This window comes from Oenanthe melanoleuca, chromosome 4 (assembly GCF_029582105.1).
Source record: "Oenanthe melanoleuca isolate GR-GAL-2019-014 chromosome 4, OMel1.0, whole genome shotgun sequence".
Taxonomy (NCBI): Eukaryota; Metazoa; Chordata; class Aves; order Passeriformes; family Muscicapidae; genus Oenanthe; species Oenanthe melanoleuca.
In genome coordinates this window covers 19,696,648-19,716,817 of record NC_079337.1, presented here as the reverse complement: position 1 = coordinate 19,716,817, position 20,170 = coordinate 19,696,648, and the positions used below count along the sequence as shown (strand labels likewise).

The window sequence follows — 20,170 nt, the reverse complement described above, 5'->3', positions numbered from 1 at the left end:
AGAGGTCTTTCACAACCTGAACAGTTCTGTGATTGCTTCAGTGCAGCTCCAGATGCTTGGGCAGCAAAACACACTCAAATCAAATTCACCAGTACACGAGTTACACAACAACTTTTTAAGTGCTGCCTTATATTTTATGATCATCTGTTAGGGCTGTCTAATTTAGAGTTGAGATTTTTTTTTAACTTACCTGGAGAACTAAGGCAACACCTGTTAGGCTGGTAAAGCCACTTTCCAAAGCACACTCTTTGACACTCGATATTTCTGTCCAAGTATGAATACTGGAGATTGATGCTGTCTTCAGATGAGTTTATGAAGAGTATAGACTGATTTTTAGGCTATTAAAGGTGACAAAGTGATAGACTTATATTACATGCACATTTAAGTTACAAACTTTTCAGACAGATTGAAAACACCTTCCCAGACAGGTTTTATCAGGGAAACAAAACAACTGCTTTTGAAATTAATTCAGGCAATTTGCACTTGCTAATCCCAAAACTCTGAATTACCTCAATCCTTTATCTCCATGTCAAATCTGAAATTTATTAAGATAGGATAATAATTCTGTTTATCTCATAGGGAGAAAAATACAGAGCCCTTGGACAGACTTGCTCCTGCATAGGGAAAATCCAGTGCAGTGGCATTAGGGATGGCCCAGACACAAGTGTCATTTGTCAGAGTATATTGGATTTCTGAGAAAGCTCAGTGATGCAGACACATGGAGCATCCTTGGATGCCCTTTCTTACACATAATGGAGCATGGAAAGATTTGATAGCATGTTTTCCAGATAAGACCCCTATCTAGTTATTGGTTGCTGTTGCTTGAGCCATCTTCTCCAGGCCAAGGGTTATCCATTTCCAGTAAAAAAGTTACTGAACACCTCAGGCTGCAGTACCTTTGTTCCTCCATTGTCCACCACACCTTGGGTACTGGAAAAAGACTTACTTTCCTCCCAAGCTGAGAGCCTGTGGTCCCTTCTGTCACAGCTGTAAAGCAGCAATGCTCCCCCTTGCCCCTACTCCAGGGCAGAGAGGCTGACAGGTTGGCAGCCACCAGGGATCCCCAGGCAGGGCTGCAGGGACATCATCTTGAAATTGGGATGGACCCATTTAATGAGGTCACTGAGCTACTAACTAGAAACTAAGCCTGGAACTATAGGTATTACTCCTGGGAGGCCCCAAAACATCAAAAATAAATTAACTCCGATTAATGGAGAAGCAAGCCCTCCCTCTCCCTTCCCTTGTGGCAAGAGATGTGATCGTCAGCTGGTGCTGCAACAAATGCTTCTTCCACGTGTGACATCTTTCAGGAGTCTTTTCTTGCCTCTGAAAAGTTTTCCCTGGAACAGGGGAAACAGTAAGTACCTTAAAAAAGAGAGATACTCTCAATTCATAGAGTTAGGGCAAAACTGGCAAATCCTACATGGGGGCCCGTTCTGTTGGCTGTCTGAGCAAGGGAGCAGGAAGTCAGGGATTGATGTGGAGAGCATCTGTAATCAGAAAAGCTCCTGCTCAAGACTCACATTCTCCTTTGAATGTGGTTAAAAGTTGAGAGTTTCCTTTTCACCACTTACACAGCTTCAGAAATCTAAATCACAGTTTTTGGTGGAACCTTATCATTTCCTAGCCTGTGCTGTATTCTTTGAAGCAGATGGGACCTGCCCCCTTAAAAGATATAGAACAGCAAGGAGATGGAGAGTGCTCCAGTTGGAGAGAATCACTGAGAATTACTGGGTAAAAACCAGCCTGTTGGGCTTGAAACACAGCCTGCTTGGGGCACCTTCCAGGCATGCCCAGAACAAAAACTGCTCCTTTCCCATGCTCGTAGCCTGTACTAAAAATTAACAAAAAACAGCCAAACAACAACAACAACAACAAAACAATAAAAACCCGCAAAACAAACAAACAAACAAAACCACACCCCCAAAACAAAAAAAAATAACAAACCAAAACAAAACAAAAAACAACAAAAAACACCCAATAACAAAGCAGGACTTTGCCTTGCTGTACACTGCAGCTTTATATCAGCTGCTGTCGAGGAGAAAAAATGCTGCCCCGCCAGATCCTGAGATGGGAACAGTCTGGGTAATTCCCTGGGAAGGACACTAAAGCCGGGGGCAGGTGGGACAGAGTCCCTGGAGGCAGACAGCTTCAGCGGCCCCAGGGGAACCCTCCTGCAGCATTAGCAGGGCTGGTAGCTGTTATCTACGTGGAAGGGACAGGGAGGGGAAGGCAAAGCCAGACACGCCTCCCAGGAGAAGAGCGGCCCTCGCCTCGCACGCAGCCCGGACTGGGGAACTTCGGGCTGGGGAAGGCAAGGATCCCTGGAGCACCGCGGGGTGGGGAGGGGTCCGGGGCCACAGCCCCTGGCACTGTGGTGTGCGAGGGGCTGGGTCTGCCCATGACAGCCCGCCTTGGCTCTGCAAAGGGAAGGACGACTTAGGAAAGACAAGAAAACCCAAAACCAAACATAAAACCCCCCAAAACCAAAAAAAACAAACAACCAAACCAACCAAAGAAAAGAAAAGAAAAAAAAATACAAAAAAACACCCCAACAACCATAGAAAGCAGCAGTGAAACCCGACCAAGCCCTGGTTGAGCAGTGAGCCTGAGGTGTGGACACTGCTATCCTTCTCAGTGAGATTGGTGGGCACATGATGAAGTCAGAGACCAAGGGCAGCTTTTTGGGGATGCAAGAAGGGTGGAAGGGAGTGACCCCAGCCTTAAGAGAGAGGCCCTGTAGGGCAAATGGGGAGATGCTCCCCAGGGGTGGTGGGTTCTCCAGCCGCTCTCCTGATGCGATCTCTCCCCCTGCCCTGCCGCTTGTGGGAGCAGACTAGCACCCGCCGTCAGGCGTGGGGCTCCCCGATCCCACATTCGATGGCTCCCTAAAGATGGTCCTGATGTCACAGAGTTCTGGAGGTGCGTGTGGGGGGTGCCAGACCCACCGGGACACTCTGGGGATGCGAGAGCCGCGGGTGTAGCGGCGTCCGGCCGGCGTGTGTCGGTGTGTCGGTGCGTGTGCCGGTGTGTGTGTCGGTCGGTCCGTGTGCCGGTGCGTGTGTCGGTGTGTCGGTCCGTGTGCCGGTGCGTGTGCGCACCACCATCTGCGTGCCCGCGGCTGTGCGCGCAGGGGGCGCGGGCGGAGGAGGCGAAAGGGGGCCGGTTCTGCGGCGGGTGGCTCCCAGCCTCCCCCGCCCCCTTCCCTCTGGGTCCGCTCCTCGCTCCGCTCGCATTCTATCGCAGGCGGCCGGCGCAGCCCCCTCTGCCAGCCCCGGCCCCGGCCCCCGCCCACCCCCGGGGTGGAGGCAGCCGCGCCGAGCCGCCCGCGGGAGGAGAGCAGCGCTCCGCCGGCTCCGCGCCCCTCCGCGGGGCCATGCAGCGCCCGCGCCCGCCCGCTCCGAGCGCAGCCTGAGCGCCGGGACGGGCCGGCACCGCGGCTCCGAACGCTCCGCGCCTCCGCCTCGCTCCCCCGCTGCCCCGCCATGGGCAAGGGGCTGGAGGGCACAGCGGCCCGCTGCGGGCTGGGACTGGGATACCTGCTGCACACGGTGGTGCTCCCCGCCCTGGCCGTCCTGGGGGCCAGCCGCCCCGGCTCCGCGGCGCAAGGTAAGGCGGTGCGTGCGTGGATGGATGGATGGATGGATGGATGGAGAGGGGTCGGGGCATCCTCCGTGCGCGGGTTAGAAATGCGGATTTATGCCGTGATTATCTCTTTTGCTGTGTTTGTATGTGCGAACAGTGCGATCCCCCGCACGCACGACCCCCGGCGGGGTCCGGAGTGTCCGGGTCTGTAGGTGCTGAGCCTGGCCGGGACAGGCTGTTTGCCTGTTCTCCGTCCTGGCATGGGGCACGGGGAGCGGAGGGGAAGTTCGGAGCCCTGCCGGCCGCCCTCGGGATGGGGCGGGAGAGCGGCGCCGGTGCGCCCCGCAGGGCGGGCGAGGTGCGTGGGAAAGGCAGGTGCGGGGCGGGTGTCCCTCCGCAGCAAAGCCGTACCCTGGAGCTCTGCAGCCCGCGGTCAGTCTGGAACCCCCCAAGGCCCCCCACGCCCTCCTTCTTCCTGCCTAAAACATGATACACCCGAAGGGAGTCACCGTCTTTCTGTGTTTATGTTTTGAGATTTTGTTTCCTCTCCCGTGTCGAGGATTCTGGAGTACATCTCGGTCTGCCTTCCCTGTAGCCCTTGTATGAATTCTCCTTTCGAAGTGGCAATGCATTGCTTCTCAGTGAGTGTTTAGGGGTGTTTGAGAGCATCACAAAGAGCCCGGCTCAGTGTGGCACTCACCTGGCTGGCAGCCACGGCAGGAGGCTTTTTCTCCTGCGAGCTGATGCTGGACAAACTTTCTCGGTGCTTCTCTTCTTTCTTTCCAGGAGTTAGACCTAATGTGGAAATGTGTTGCTTTTGTGGAACACGAGAGAGAGAAAGAGAGAGGTTGCTGCTGCATGTGGGCAGAGCTGCATACAGCAAAGATGTGCGGGTTGGTTAAAGCAGCTGGAAATCCCAGCTATATGATTAACAAGAGAAAAGGAATTTTAGAAGGTTCTTTGCTTGTTTATTTTCCTCATGTATGTAACCAAGAAGTAATAACATGCACCAGACTTTTGATTTGAAGTTGCTAGCATAATGCAAGTGCAAGAATGCTTGATTTTCCCCACATCATGTCTGTGGAGAGGCACTTGTGAAACTGCACGGATCTGACCCTGTGCTCCCACCCAGCCATTACAAAGTGCACTCCTCTGTGGCCTTTTAGACAGGAGAGCAGTGCTGGTTGCTCTGATTCCCGGTGCCCTGGCAGGCTTTCTGTGGGATCTCAGAGCTGCTCTCTGAGGCACGGAGCTGCAGGTTTGCTGCCGGTGGGCTGGGTGCACTGAACACCATGTCTGTACATGTAGCAGTGCTAATCCATTTCCTGCTGATACTTACTCCATCCCCTCAGAGTCACGTTCCCTTGCTCATTTATCTCACAGGAAGATCAGAAATCTGGCCATGAAAAGGGGGTAGCAGAGAACAAGAGTACAAAAAATCCCCTATGTACCCTGGCACATTTAGTCTGTTTCTTCCATACTGTTTCCTTTCACTGGTTGGTTTCATGTTCAAGATGAGATAGGTTTGATATTTTGTATTTAGAGGTTTTAGTAGTACCGTATGCATACACACCTACGTGTCAGGGGGTATATATCAGTCTGTGTCGATATGTATATCATGTCAGGGGGTGCTGGAGAAGAAAGCTCCCCTCAGACAGTTGAACCTGGAGTGGGAAGGAGCCTGCCTGCTCTGCTGGCAGGACAGGGGGGTTTGGTGTGACAGATGGCCTGAGCAGGGAAGAGAGGACCCCCTGCGTTTGGCTGTTCCAGAGCGCTCATCTCAGTGCCACAGGGCTCACAGCTCACGCTCCCGGATGGTTTCTCCTTTCCACACTTACCCTCTGTGACACAACTCTGTGTGACAGAAACACCAGGAGGGCAGAGCAGCCAGGCTCCCTCTTCCTGTGCTGCAAAGGGCAATGCATGCGTGGGACCTGCCACAAAACACAGGTGTGCTTGCCTACCCAGACAGGGATGGAGAGCTCTTCAGCAGCACTTCCCAATGTGTGATGTGTGATAAACTTCCACAGAGTGAAAAATCCAGGGAATCTGGTTGGGATATAGCTCTTTGTCGTGGACTTTTTTTTTTTTTTTTTTTTTTTTTTTTCCCTGCGTATGCTTTTATTTTTATTGCTAGGACCAGGCAGAGAATTTGGGTGCAGACCTGGTTTTGGCATCTTTCCCAGAGCTGAGGGGTTTTCTGATTGGTGTGTGCAGTGGGGATCTTCATGTATGTGTGTATGTGCACACAGTGCTTCAGTGAGGCAATGAATCAACAGTTTAACTATGCCCTCTTCAGGAAGTTTTCTCAACATATAGCACTGGGCAAAGTTTTCCCTCCATTCTGTATATACATTGTGAAAACATACATGTTTCCTCTCAATTCCCCAACTATCTTTAGCTTTTGAAGCAAGCTGAGAAAGCCATGAGCATTTCTGGGACTTGTGCTTTCATACCTTCCTTTTCCATTGCCTCTTAGAAGATGAATTTATTAACTGAGGGGTTGTTGGACCGACCCCCCTCACTCCCTGGCAGATTCATTATCACTGCATCTCTGCATCCTCCTGTGAGCTTCTCAGCAGACCTAAATACACTTTTTGTTTTATGAGTATTTCTTATCTTCTTATCTGAAGCTGTCCAAGTATTTTTGCACTGTTATCAGGAGAGAGCAGGAAATGGCTGCAATGCTAGAGACAGCCCTTAATTCTCAAAGTGGAGTGAGTGGGGCCAGAGTGATTATCAAACCAGAATCAACTGTGATTTGGCATTTACTGTGTTTACTATACCTGTGTGATAAGCTATATGAGAATGAGAATTTAAAAGCCCCAGAGTGTGCCCCTGCTGGGCATTTCAGTGCCCTCTCCGTAAGAGCAACTTTTCCTTTGGCTCTTCAGTCAGCAGGCTGGGTTTCAGCTGTTGTGCTCCCCATCAGCCCCCACACTTCCCACCTCCCAAACTATTATCTGCTTATTCTGTGGCTCCTACCTTTTTGTGGTGTAGGTAGGATGAAAGGGAGGGTCGGGCTCTCTATCTGTAGTGACAAGCATGGTTCAGGCAGCTTTTGGGGTTAATAACCATGGTGTAAAAAAGCTATATATTAATGAGGCTGTGTTTCATTTGTTTCTTTACAATAAAAGAGTGCATTTTTCATGCTTAACCCCTCAGACCTAATTAAATCAAAGTGATAATTTAAAAAGAAAACTGTAAAAGAGCCATATGTGCAGATATTTGTCTTGCCCCAGCATAGTCCGTATTAGCAGCAGCAGCAGTTTGAAAGTGCTTAGTGCGGAAAAAGTGAAATATAACATGTGAATGTACTAACCTTTTGGGGATGCATTTCCTAATTAAATACCTAAACACATCTTGTTGAAAAAAAAGGCGGGGAAAGGACTTAATTATCTTGATGTATCAGTGGACCTCTTGTACTTGATCATGTGGGTGTAGTATTTGTATTAATCAAGCAAGAGCCGAGTAGTATTTTGTTGTGAATGGATAGGGCCCTTTGGAACATTAATCTGTTTTAAAGTGATGCACTGTGGTAGACTTCAGTGATGCTGACAAGTCTGAGCTGGATGTGGTAGCCTGTACTGGTTCTGAGTAGCATTTGAGTACTGCAACTGAAAGCAAAGCAGCCACTGTGCTTCCTTTGCTGACAGAGGTGCAGTTTAAGCAGGATTAAAATGAAGTGGATGAATCTGTGCATAGAGGAGAGATTCCTCCCTGGGAACATGGGAGTCTGAATCTGAGCTCTTCTTCCTCTGGCTCCAGGCTCTAGCAGCTGGTTGCATGAGTTATGGAAAAAACATATAGATCACATACAGGCATCTCCTCATGGCTCATCAGCGTTACTGTCAGTGTCATTTATTCTTCTGTACAGTAAGAATGCCAGAGTGCATCAAAACATTTTCCACAGTTGTTGTGCATGTTTGCACTTAATCACTTTACGTGGATCATTCACCACATAGCTTTATTTTTCTTTGGCAATGGTCTTAAACCCCAGTTATTCACTATATTTTGGGACTAGCCTTGTGTGTGACATCCAAATTCAGAAACAGGAAACAGCCTTAACCAAATTAAAAAGATTTTCCTAATTTAATTTTCCAAATACAGTACATCTGAAAACAGAAATACAACTCTGTGCCAAGGCCAGGCAAATCAGTTCCATAGCTGGTCTGTGCAGTGGGAAAGGAGAAAATGCGGATTATACTTATTAGACATTTCCAGGTAAAAATCTTGATTTTTATGCAAATAGAAGAGAGGTGTTTTGAGGCACAGTCTACCCAGTACAGTTGAATAAGGTACAAAGCAAATCAGTTCCTGTGGAAAGTAAGAAAAGCCCAGGCTGAGAAGGACAACAACTGACTATTTCTGTGCAGTATATGACTAGAATTTTGTGCCTAAATGGAATACAAAGGAGAGTTATACTTTGAAAAGCAAAGCTACATTTTTGTCATGTTACCTGCAAAACAATCTTGGTTTTATGAACCTGTTTTATAGTGCAGGGCTGTATTTCTTCTGAATTTTACATCATTGGACTTTTGAGGAATCTCTTCTGGATACTTTTTTTACAAAAAGGCAAGAGAATTACTTTTGCAGCTCATCATAAAAAATATGTTCGCATTGCTGGTGCAAAGTGGAGTTCCTGGATAAATTTGTATCACTTGGACTAGTGAACAGTTTGCTCTGATTTAGTCAAAGAGGATTGGGCTCAATGTGAGTCTCAGGCTGTTGCTTTGCCGTTGAAAACCTGTTATTGGCAGTTTTGAAATGCTGGATGCTCTGCCTGTGCAATATATTCCACGTAACTGTCTGTATGTCCCTTTAGTCAAGGATGGCATTGTCTTTCCTCCCTCTGGGGTGGGGAGAGGGCTGTGCTGGTTTGTGGAGTGCACATCTTGTTGGCCACCCAGTGGAGGCAGTCCAGCCTAGCAGGCAGTGATCCTGGCACGGGTGCCAGCGGAGCAGTGACTCCGTCTGTCCTTCCCGTCGGCTCTGCTGCGCCTTGGGCACAGAGCAGCTCTCAGGGCAAGCCAGCAATCAAAGGAGAGGAGTAAGGGACGAGCTGTGGCTTTCCAGTTAGCTATAACCTCCACCAGCACAGTCAGGATAATGTGCAGAGGCACAGCTCAGTGCCAAGGACTGAAGGAGTGGTGGTGTTTTAAGTGATTTATTGTGTGTGCTCAGTAGAGTCCAGTCTCAAGAGCAGGAGCCCCTGGATCTTTCCATCATAACATTATCCAATCTGAAGGAAACGTTATTAAGTCTTCTGGGAGGCAAACCGTATTCAAAGAAACACTTAATTTGCATCATTTGCAAGCAAGCATTTGAAATTATGCTAAAAAGGGAAATGGTTATAAAGAACTTTACACAGAATAAATAGGAACAACAAAATTCCCCTAGATTTTGAACATACTTTATTCCCCTGTGTTTAATTTAATGGGGTCATCTGTAGGTGCTCCAGCCCCCAACTCCACTGCTGTGGTGGAGAGATGATTTATTGTTGATTTATTGTTGGGTTTGTGATAGGTTTGGTCAAATATTTTGCAGAAGATCCACTTTGGTTATTGTATTTAGATTTATCTTTCTGGTGTGAGGGTGTAGCATAAAACAGTGTGCTGGAGGAGCTAAAGGAAAACCCCAAACTGTAGCTGTGATCCAGTTGCTTTCCTCAAGGCTCTGGCTGTACAAACAGCATGCACAGGTAAGGTTCTGTGAGTGGAGCAGTGGGCAGGAGCTGCCAGAGGTTTTCCCAGCTTTCAGGAGCCTCAGAGATGCTTGTATATAGCTTTCTCCCTAGGTAGTCATCACCAGAACAACTTCCTGTTTGCTTTTATGACTCCATCCCAAATCACATGGATGTTAAGCAGGAAATATGGGATTTCCTCCCAAGTCATCAAACACAGGATTTGGGGAGTCCCTTTATAGCCTGTCATGTTATCTAAAAGTTTGGACTGGGGAGAAAGAGCTTCATGCAAAAAACAGTCTCATTTAGAGATACCCTTTTTATCAGCATGGAAAATCTACAGGGAAAACAAAAGAGAAAAAAAAAAAAAAAGATTCCTTTTTGTTTATTTGCTCAGGGGAGGTTGGAAAAAAAAGGGAATAAATCTTAACCAAAACCAGAAAAGATTCAGTTGTTTTAGAGAAAAGGTCAATAAAGCCCTAAATATTTACCCTACCAAAACTATTTGTATTTATGCTCTCTGAGAATGTGTTAGGTGTTCAGTGAAAATGAAGTTAAAAAGTTGTGACGTCTTCTGACAACAACATTTTTCATTTCCATTTCCATTTTTCCATGTATTTCAACCAGCCTAGTAAAAAACCTCACTGTTAGACTTCATTTGCAGTTGTGGTTAGCACTGGTTAAGGCATATATTTACAGTGCTCTCTAGATCTTGCTGTTTTGTTTATGGTTTGGATTTTTTTTTTTTTTTTCTTTTTTGGTAAATTTTTTGGCTAATTTTACTGTGATGCAGATTGAGGTGGAGACCCAAATTCTCAGTGCTGCCAGACATGCCCTTATTTCCACCAGGGAGTGTCAGTCAGTGCTGAATTCAGATGAGTGCCTTTGCTGCTCCCTAAGTACAAACAGTTTGCATTGCTGGAGACAAGGGGAAGTTCTTATTTGTAACAGTGTCTTGGTTAGTCAATCTCTGTTTTGCTGGATTTGGAAGTTTGCAGTATTTATCACTGTTTGGTGGAGAGGTCTAGGGGTAATTTCCTAAGTGTGCAGAGCAAATGCACAAGGGAAAGCAAAGCATGAGCTCAAGTCTTCTGAGTAGCCAAGACTCCGGTGCTCCAGTCCATTCTTCTTGTCTGAAGAAAGAGGGAATGCCACAGATGGAATGCTACATTGAGAATGCTCTCAGATACCTCTATGCTGAAATTCTTGAGTCTCACTGATGGTTTCTTTATATCTCCTGTAGTTTAGAAATATGCATAAAAGGATGCCATGGGTAAGGAATGGTACTCCTCAGTTTAGTCCCTTCCACTGAGACCCTCCAAACCACATACTGCTGGCTCTCTCCCTCCTCCCTTCTCCTCTCTCCTGAGGTGGGATGGTGAATTGGAGGCACAAAATGTAAAGATCATGAGCTAAGAACAATTTATTTGGAACAGCAGTTAGATAAGAAAAGGTACCCCAACAATACTGCTGAGAGAAGAGAGGAGAGGCAAATGATTCACATGGAAACTCCCTGAGCACAGCAATACCTGACTGCTCCCTCTGCCACATTACCCAGACTTGGAAGACAGCCCTACACCTCATCCCTGGAAAATGAAATGAGCTGGGATAGTATAATTGCTGGGTCCTAGCCATGCCCCCTCCTGGCTACTGCAAAAATTAACCATGTGCTGGCCAGGGCCAGAACAAAGGATCAGGCAAAAGGATATGCTGTTGCTCAGGAGCAGGGATGCTTCCTAGGAACTCTGACTTTCTGCTGGAAGGCAGTTTGGAAGGATTTGCTTTGCCTAATGCAATCCACACGGTTATCTCAGATTTGGAAGGAGGAAGAGCAGATCCAGTGCATGACTGCAGCACTGTTATAAATGGAATAAGGATCACTGTCCTGGGCTGTTTTGTTTCATTTGGGTTTAATCTGCGATTCAGGACTATTATTCAACTGTGTTTCATCCATCTGAATGAATGACTTATGCTCCAGAGGACTCTGTTGCCTTATGAGTCATAAAAGCTATGAGGTTGCCTAGGCAATTAAATCAGTATCTTTTTTCTCGTGTTGCAGGAACATTTTCAACAATAATGCTAAGGAGCTCAGATAGATTTCACTGGCCTGGCAACAGCTGAGCATTTTCTTGTTAGGTAGCTCCTGCCAATCCCTTTTTAGTTATTTTCAAGAAGTAAAGTAGCTTTATTTCTTAGTCTTGCATTGAGTGAGAGGTTGAAATGTTAATCTCAGTGGATTAGTGGTGTATCCTCTGAGAAAAAGGAAAGCTTGCGCTTTTCTTGGTCCCCTGAGTGCTGGATGCAATTGTTTGAGAAATCTTGAATTTCATCAGCTAGATACAAGGAAATGTGCAAGTAAGCCTTGAATGATCTGTCAGAAGAGGCTGACTTTATTGCAGCCCGTTTTGGAAACTTGTTTGAACTGATAGTTGTTCCCCAGGTGTTTCTTTGCTTGGTTTTAGTACATTGCACATGAGACAGAGAAAAGGGATCACCACAGGATTATTAGTAATTCAGAGCTTCTTGGAGAGCTATTTTATAGCCATCAGTTTGCTAAAATAATGGCTGAAATGCAAATTGCTGCACTTTTATGATATGGTGTATCTATTGTTTAAATACATCACTTGTCTTATCCACTTCCAACATATGTGTTTATACTGGAAAGTTTACATAGTGAGTGAAAATAATAATACAGTCTCACTGAATGAGGTTAATAGCAGTTCAGTCATCCTGAAATCAAGGAGTAAAAAGTGGGACAGAGTAGCAAGCGAGACTAATTCTGTTCTCATGGGCACTGGATTTACCTGCACTGACTGAAGTGCAGACACTTATCAGGATTAATTCCAAGTACAGATGTGCACACTGCCTTAGTCTGAATGAATTTTCTCTTTCATTAGTTTATCTCTAAGTTTTGCCAGCTCTCATGGAGTCAGCACAGATGTATCCCTCTCACCTTTCCCTTTTCCCACAATTTCGTGTCTGTCTGGTTGCTCTGGAGCTCTGCACATACAAAAGATGAGTGGCTGTGGCTAACAGTGAATAGCTGGGGCTAACAGGCAAGCAGTGAGGTGTCCAGACTGAAATTTCATGTCTGCACTCAGATGAGACTATAGAGAAATCTCTGCTGCTTGAACCTCTGTTAAAAGGATAAAACTCTGTGGTACTTTCAGCTAGGAAGAGATGAAGTTTCCTCTGCTAAACTTGGCCACTTAATCTAAAAATCAGGGCTCATTGTGGAAACCAGAAATCTGTCTGGTTGAGGAATGGATCTGTAATTATATGGGTAAGACACTGCCCTTCTACAAGTGCTGTTCACAGAAAATCTTGCTGAATTGTCTCATGAAATACTGTATTCCTTGCTCCAAGGTTTTTGGCCCCAAAGCTGCACTATTTTTTTACAAATCATCATCCCCATTACAAATTCTTTTCATGTAGACATTTCAAACCTAGCTTGAGGGACTTCCTTTCTGCTTCCTCACCAGTTTTGGAAGGTGAGGGTAACTTTTTTGGTCTCTCATACAAACAAAATGCAGAAACCTTCTTATTCAGCAGATCTCTGCTGGCAAGAATAGGTGTGTGGGTTTTCCTTCTCTTCATTATGCAAAATAGCTGTACTGGAGCAAATAGGAAGTTCCTAATTTCTTACTTCCCAAGTAACAAGAAAGTTTGTAGATAGAAAGTTCAGTACTGAGACCTGTTGGTTTCACTATCAGTTTCCTTTTGTTTTGTTATTTTTTAAAATGCTTGATGTTTATGCCAAGGATAGATTTATGTGGTACAAGGCCATGTTATGTCCACCACCAAATGTAGCTCCATTAATCTGAGCCAGCACATGCCAGAACCTGATCTGCTTCTGTGTTAAAAATATGTTGACACAGAGTAAGACTCTAGGATGAGCAGACCCTGATCTCTTCTTCCTTGGTGGCAAGTTTTATCATGAGGTTTTTCCTTTCTTGCTTTTTTGAAGCTAAATAATTTGACTAATTTTCAGGCTTTCTATTTCCCTTCCATGTAGCAATGTGACTTTCCTGTAGAGAGATTAACATGTTGCCTCACTTGAAAACAAGTTAACAAGATTATTTCAGTAGATGTTTTGCTTGGCTTTTTGTCACGATGTTTTAGATAAGAACACTGACAGCCAAATGTCACCAACTATAGGCAGGTATCCACATAAATATCTATTACACACAAATGTGTGGCAATTTCCTGCCTTAGAAATTGTTTTTGAACTAAGGACCTCTGCCACTAAAAGCATGGGGTTTGAAGTTTTAAGTTGGAAGTGCAGCCTGGTAGCTGGTAACAAAAGCAGTTGTTATCCTGCTGCAGGCATAGAATGAGAAGTGCCATATGCTTTTCATGAGCACTGGAAAAGGCAAAACTGCTCAGCTGCTGACTTTTGTCCTGAAATATTTCTCTGTGAATCTTTTTCTTCCCTCCACGCCCCCAGCATTATATATTAATTCCTTGTAGTAAACATGGCTGTTAGATAGAACTTTCCAATTAAAAAAAAAAAAATAAAAAAATTAAATGCCCATTTAAATTACTTACTTTATAATCATTTCTGTCATTTTGTGGTCTCAAGAATAAAGTTTTAAATTTGCATTTCTGAGAAACATTTGCAAAGAAAATGAATTTAAGTGACAAAGTGACTTTGTGTGTGCTATTAACTGCTTTGTTTTACTGATCAGCTTATTTTACTAGTACTTGGTTTCATTGCCTTTTTTTTGTTTAGGGAAATCAATAGATAACAGTACTGTAATCAAATTGACTTTCTATCTGCTTATTTTCACTGGATTGGTTGGGATTTACTCACTGCAGCAAGGCAAGGAAAATTTGGTCTTTTGTCTTTTAAGTTTTGTATTCACTAGTACCAATGCAGAACATATTTCATTTGTGGAGGCCAGGCTGAGGTTAAGTTGGTTTTAAAGATAACAGTAGATTCCAGTGTCTTTGCATTTGTTTCGTATTTGGTGACAGTCACTAAATCAGGGGAAGGAATGTTCAAACAACACACTTGAGGAAAAGTGATTTTTATAGAAAGGGCCCATTCCTGCTAATAGCCAGTAACTGCACACAACCCCACTGACATTAAAAGTCCATTAGCTAAGCCAAGTTTAAACACCAGCTGATGCTATGTCAGCTAAATGTATATTGGAATTTTTCATGTAACACAGCAATAGCACTTCTGTACTTTTCCTAAAACTATGTACATTTAGAAAAGCAAATGTCATCTGATAGTAGTAAGATGAAGAGTTCACATTAAAGTAGGCAGAATTGTAATCAAACTGAAGTCACCATCTGGTTGCATTAATGAGAAACAAAAATGGAGACAAGAAAAGCAGGGAGTGTCAGGTTTCTGAATTAAAGCTAGATTAACAAATGTAGGCTTTTGTAATACAGAATAAGCACAGAGCTGCTTATCTGCTTGTTTTTTTTATCATTAAATATAATATGACCTTGTTTGAGAAAAATTTATACTGAAGTGTGTAAGATGCTTCCTCATGTGGAGCTCTGGGTTGCTATGGAAAAGCTTGTTTCCTGGCTATTTAGGAAATATGTCTCATGACAGCAGTGTGAAAACCATTTAATGTGTCAAGATAGTGTTTGGTCTGAAATTCTAGTTAACCAGTGGCACAGCAAATAGCATTCCCCCATCCCCAAGTATCAAAAAGGGTTGTGCAGTGTGGTGGAGAAGCAGTGTGTGCGCTTGGCATTGAGGAGTGTCACAGGTGAGGAACCTATGTTATCTTCAGAAGCAGGCAGCAGGCTGAGGTGCCAGTGCTGTGCTCTGGGCCCCCACAGAAGCAGTGTAGCACCTGGTTTGGCTGGGGCTCTCATTCACAGGAGTCTCTGACATCTGCACTGAAAATAGACCTTGTGCTGTGGAGCTGTTGTGGAGACAGGCAAGGGGTGGCTCAGTAAGCTAATGTGAGCTGGAGCAGAGGGGCAAGGAGTCACTGACTGACACACCACCAAGCCTGGTGAAGTGCTGCTGTGACCTCCTGTGCCTCTGCTGTGTCATTATCTGTCCATTAGCAAAGCCTCCTGCAAGTACTGACAGGAGCACAGGCAGACAAAGCCACTGCCAGCATCCTGTGCATGGAACTCGGGGGCTCCCTTGCACTCTCACCACTCTGTGTTAGCAGTGCAGAACTCTCAAAGGTGTCCTGGGGCCAAGCCTGGCTGTCTGTGCCTTCCCTGCTGGAGGAGCTGACATCAGTAGCGTGCCCAGAGCAGATTGTGTGCTTGAGAACCGCAGGGTTTAAGGAGAGTAATTTAATTGCATTTTTTCCCCCTTCTGGAACATAACATGTAAACATATTACTGAACTAAAGCCTGGCTTTAATTACAAGCAGCAACTTTTTCATGTTGACAGATTTTCACATAGAAAGCTTTATTGAAAATGAGAGGAGACCTTTTTGCTATCGTTAGTTCTTGCTGCTTAGTGCTTTTATCAAGTACAGTAAAATACAGTTTATAATTAATTCAAAGCTTATATGGACATGTTTAATATAATTACCAAACAAAATCCTGTTTACTGACATATTGCTTGTGAAACCAGCCTGAATAATCTGGTCTCTGGCACACATAAATCAAGCAGTAATAACAGCTGTAAATATTTCATAATATACTTAGAGTGCTTTGATTTTAATACTGAATCCACTTTTAGGTTTTAAGGATAAAACATAGGTCAAAAATTACTTTTACCATATGTTCCTTTCTAATCTCTTGCACTACTTTGCCTGAAAGTTATTTTTAAAAAATAATAATTGCATTTTATTATAAAAAAAAGTAAATATATACACATTCATGAGCTGGGAAAATTATGTAATTAAATTATGCTGGAGCTAACAAGATGACACCATTCACACTGGCACAGGACAATTCTTCAATAGAGCCATGAATGTTTTTCATTGGAAAAGGCATTGCAGTGCCAATGCTCTTTGTCTTTCTCAAAGTTTTATTATTTTTCTCTGTCTGGATGTCTGTGTATTGCATACTGAGCCTGAAAGATGTGCATAAGACAGTAAGAGGCAGCTGGTTATGCTGTTAATTCAGGTGGCCAAAGGGCTGGGAAACCAAAGGTGACCAGGAATTGGCTTGTGGTGGACAGCTGGGGCACCTGTGATACTGGGTTATGTACTGGGCCCCCTCTTTAGGAAGGCTTTGACCTGGTATTTAAATAGAAGGAAGAAAATGTGACTTATTATTTGGCAGAATATTTAGGGTTGCATGAGGCTACTAAATCATCTTTGAGAGCTGAAATGTCATGCATGGTTTGTCCAGTTCAGGAAAGTGCCTTGAAGGTTCAGGGAAAGGCTTATGATTATCTCTCAAGTCATTTTAACCTGCACCAAGCAAACACCTTGGAAAGTATTTGTGCAAAAGGCAACATTTTGCAATTTTTGTTTACTTGGAAATTTTCTTTAACCTCTAAAATAAAATAAGAAATAAAGTAACTAAAGTACTATTTAGAAAGGCAAATTTGAAAAATATCCATTTGGGAATTTTTTACCCTTGTTCTGCAGTTGGATTCCCCTGCTAAAATTGACATAAATTTTCAAATGTTCTGGCTGTTGCACTCTCTGAAAAAAATATTAGTCTCCAAAACCATGCCAGGCTCCTCAGGAATGCTGCCCCCTCCTAGTTATGAACCTATGAAGCTTAGGATTCTACCCCCAAAACAAAAACCATAACTAACAATTGTTATGAGTTAGGAAGTAACATTGGGATATGTCACAGCAGTTCTTATTTTTTTTCCCTGCATCCTTGAGGGGATGCACAAAGCCTGTTTGTGTAAGAGGGAGCTCTTTGGCCTTGATTTTAGATGGCCAACATTTTAAGATACATCAATATATTTTGATCTGTGCTAAACTATATGATGATACTTGTCATCAGTATAAGGTGTCCCTATCATCATCCTACAGACACCTGGGGAGCCCTGGATATGATTTGCAAAGGTGTTGCTGCAAAGTATTTAGCAAGTCACTCTCTCTAGGGATATATAACAAGGGCTCCTAAATGCAGTACTTTAATTCATGTAGTATGAGAACTTGCACTGAAGTGTGAGTCATTGCTTGAGAACATTGTAGTGCATGAAAAATATTAAATTGCTTTGTTGTGTGTATGTGCAGACTGCATCCAGACACTGTATTTGGGAAGTTATTAGTATATATAATTAACTAACCACAAGGAATTTCTGGACTGAAATAGCTTATGTAAGCCTATGTGTTTCCTTTAAACAAACCCAGCTTAAAGCTTCTTGCTAAGGAATTGTCTTTCTGCCCATGAAATGCAATTTGTGAAGATGTGCTTACCTGCAAGAGTGCAGCACTATACCTGCCAGTAGTGAGACCTTCAAAAGTTAGTTCTTCTGACTTGTGCTGTTTATCAAATGCTGTGTTGGTTCATATTAGATGATGTGACCTTTAGATTTCAGCTGCTGCCATAATTTAATTGACAGCATGAGCCTTCCTGCAGGAGCCTGTTGTGGTTTAACCCAGCAGGTAGCGAGCACCACACAGCCCCTGGCTCGCTCCATCCCCACACTGTGGGATGGGGGAAGGAAAGAAAGTAAAATTCATGGATCAAGATAGAACTGGTTTCATAGGGCAGAAAAGGAAGATAAAATAACAGGAGTATTAGTCACAGAATTAAAATAATTAGACTGTACAAGACAAGAGATTCACAGTGCAGTTGTTCACTGCTAGGTGATGCCCAGCCAGCTCCTGTGCAGCAGCCCCTGCCTGGTTTTCCCCCTCACTTGTGTACTGATCACAACAGGATATGGTATGGAATGAACTTCTTGGGGTCAGCTGGCCTGGCTGTGTCTCCTCCCAACTTCAACTCCTCAGCCCCCTTGCTGGCAGAGTGGGTTTAGAAGCTGGAAAGTCCTTGGCTCACTGTAAACACTGCTTAGCAACCCTGAAACATCAGTGTATTGCCACCATTAATCACATCCTAAATCCAAAATAAAGTGCCATACCTGCTACTAGGGAGAAAATGAATTCTATCCCACCTGAAACCAGGACAGAGACAAAATTGTTAATGAAAATTTGTGCAACATGACTCAGGCCAGCAGATATGACTTGTGTGTGTGAAGACCAAGTTGTGGCAGTGTAAGTCTGGAGTTCAGCAAGGCCAAGGGTGTTTTCATTAGCAAGGAAATGGAGACCAGCTGCTCTATTTATGCTTATAAATATATATTATGTTATTAAGGTACACAGGTAAATTGTGTGTGCTGCTTAGACCCATCTGTTCCCAATAAATTTCAGCCTGCATGCTCTAGGTTTTGAAACTTTTGATTATGCTTAGAAAGGAGAACTAAGTAGAAGAGCTGGCCTCCACAAAATATGTTTGCAGCTGAACTCTCATTTTGTGTAAACCAGCACAGCTTTTCTGAGTTCAGTGCCTCGGTTCTGCTCCAGCTGAGGGCTGTTAACAGCCAGGGTTTCTGTAAGACTCTTTCCTGGAGGAGAGATTTCTATCTGGTCTGTTTGGACAGAAAAAATTTCCATGACTCTAAGAACGCTTTTAAAAGAACTGGGGAGAAAAGGGAGCAGATGCTGCAAAGTACATCAGAGAGCAGTCCCAATGTTAACAGAGAGAGAGATTATTTACCACTAAAATCAGGAGGAAAATGTTTGTATCTTTATAAGATCTCGTCCCACTTAGGAGAGCCTAAGGAAAAGAGGCATCTAGAAGGGCAGCTATTGGTTAAAATTCTGGTTTATGACTACAAATTGTTTGAAGCTTTTTATTAAAAAAAAAACAAAAAAAAAAAAAACCCAACAAACTTCTTTAGAAGTTTTTGCAATCGCCCACTATTCCACTGATGCAAAGCCTCTTCAAAGACTTAGTAATTAAAATGAAGAGGCTGTATGATCACATTGTCCCAACTGAGTGCAGTTTTTGTTGTTAGAACAAACCCCTACTTCTGAACAAAACCTGAGATGAATTTTTCTGTTTACCATCAAGACTATCTTCCTTGCTATGGAGATGGCTTTTGATCATCTTAGAGGGTATTTACAGAAACAGAAAGAAGACTTGATTGTCCTCATTGTCTTCTATAAAGTAGGCAATGGAAAATTAAAACTCGGGAAAAATTAACCTGCTAGAATTAATGATTTAAATATTAGTAACAATGGAAAACATACATTTTTTTTTTTCTGTGGAGTTAAGAGTTTTGAATACACTGCAGGCTTTACTGTTTTCCTGGCTGGTGAGACAAATATTGCACTGTATAAAAGAAGTTCAAGCATCCTCTTCCCCCCAAAATGCAAGGGATAGACTAAACATTCTTTTCTCTTGCATGAAAACTTGGGATAGGAACAAACCTGTGGGGTTTGAGGCTGGAGGAAGGCGGAAACACAGTAGTATGTATTTACCAGCCACTCCAAAACCACCAGACAGACACAAAGGCATGCAGGCTGCCTGTTTAAAGGTCAGGTATGCTGTGGTGGGTGCTTGAGTCAAGGCAGTGATAAAGGAGCTGCTGCTCCATTTCCTTAGGACCCCAGCACACACAAAGAGGACTGGTCTGGCCTAATGGGTGTGAGTGGCCCCACAATCATCCCACACCACCAGTTTTCACAACTGGGTAGACTGAATGTGGCCCTGACATAAGAGGCTTTGGGCTTCCCTGCTTCAGGAATGACTTCAGGATCCTCAGTTCAGTCTGAAGGACTATTCAGAATGAGCTAAGGCAGGCAGGGAGGAACAGCTTGTTGTAAACCAAAAGTCACATGAACTTAAGATTTGGTAGTTTTTAAAATAAATAGATCATCATCTATATGAACTATCTATTATATTGTGGCTAGGAGGTACATTAAGTAACAGAGGTACTTTAAAAGAAGAAAAATATTGACTATTGCACCAGTTTATCTCTTGATGTTGTTGCTT

The 20,170-nt window shown here is 44.0% G+C and overlaps 1 protein-coding gene across 2 annotated transcripts in view; it reads left to right on the top strand.

Moving 5' to 3' along the window:
- The first annotated feature begins 3,258 nt into the window (after window positions 1-3,258).
- UNC5C (unc-5 netrin receptor C) overlaps window positions 3,259-20,170 on the top strand; it is a 241,245-nt gene continuing 224,333 nt past the window's right edge. For both annotated transcript variants that reach the window (XM_056489838.1, XM_056489837.1), the window contains exon 1: window positions 3,259-3,609. In XM_056489838.1, coding sequence (XP_056345813.1) covers window positions 3,486-3,609 — 124 coding nt within the window. In that variant the 5' untranslated portion in view covers window positions 3,259-3,485. The remainder of the gene's footprint in view (window positions 3,610-20,170) is intronic.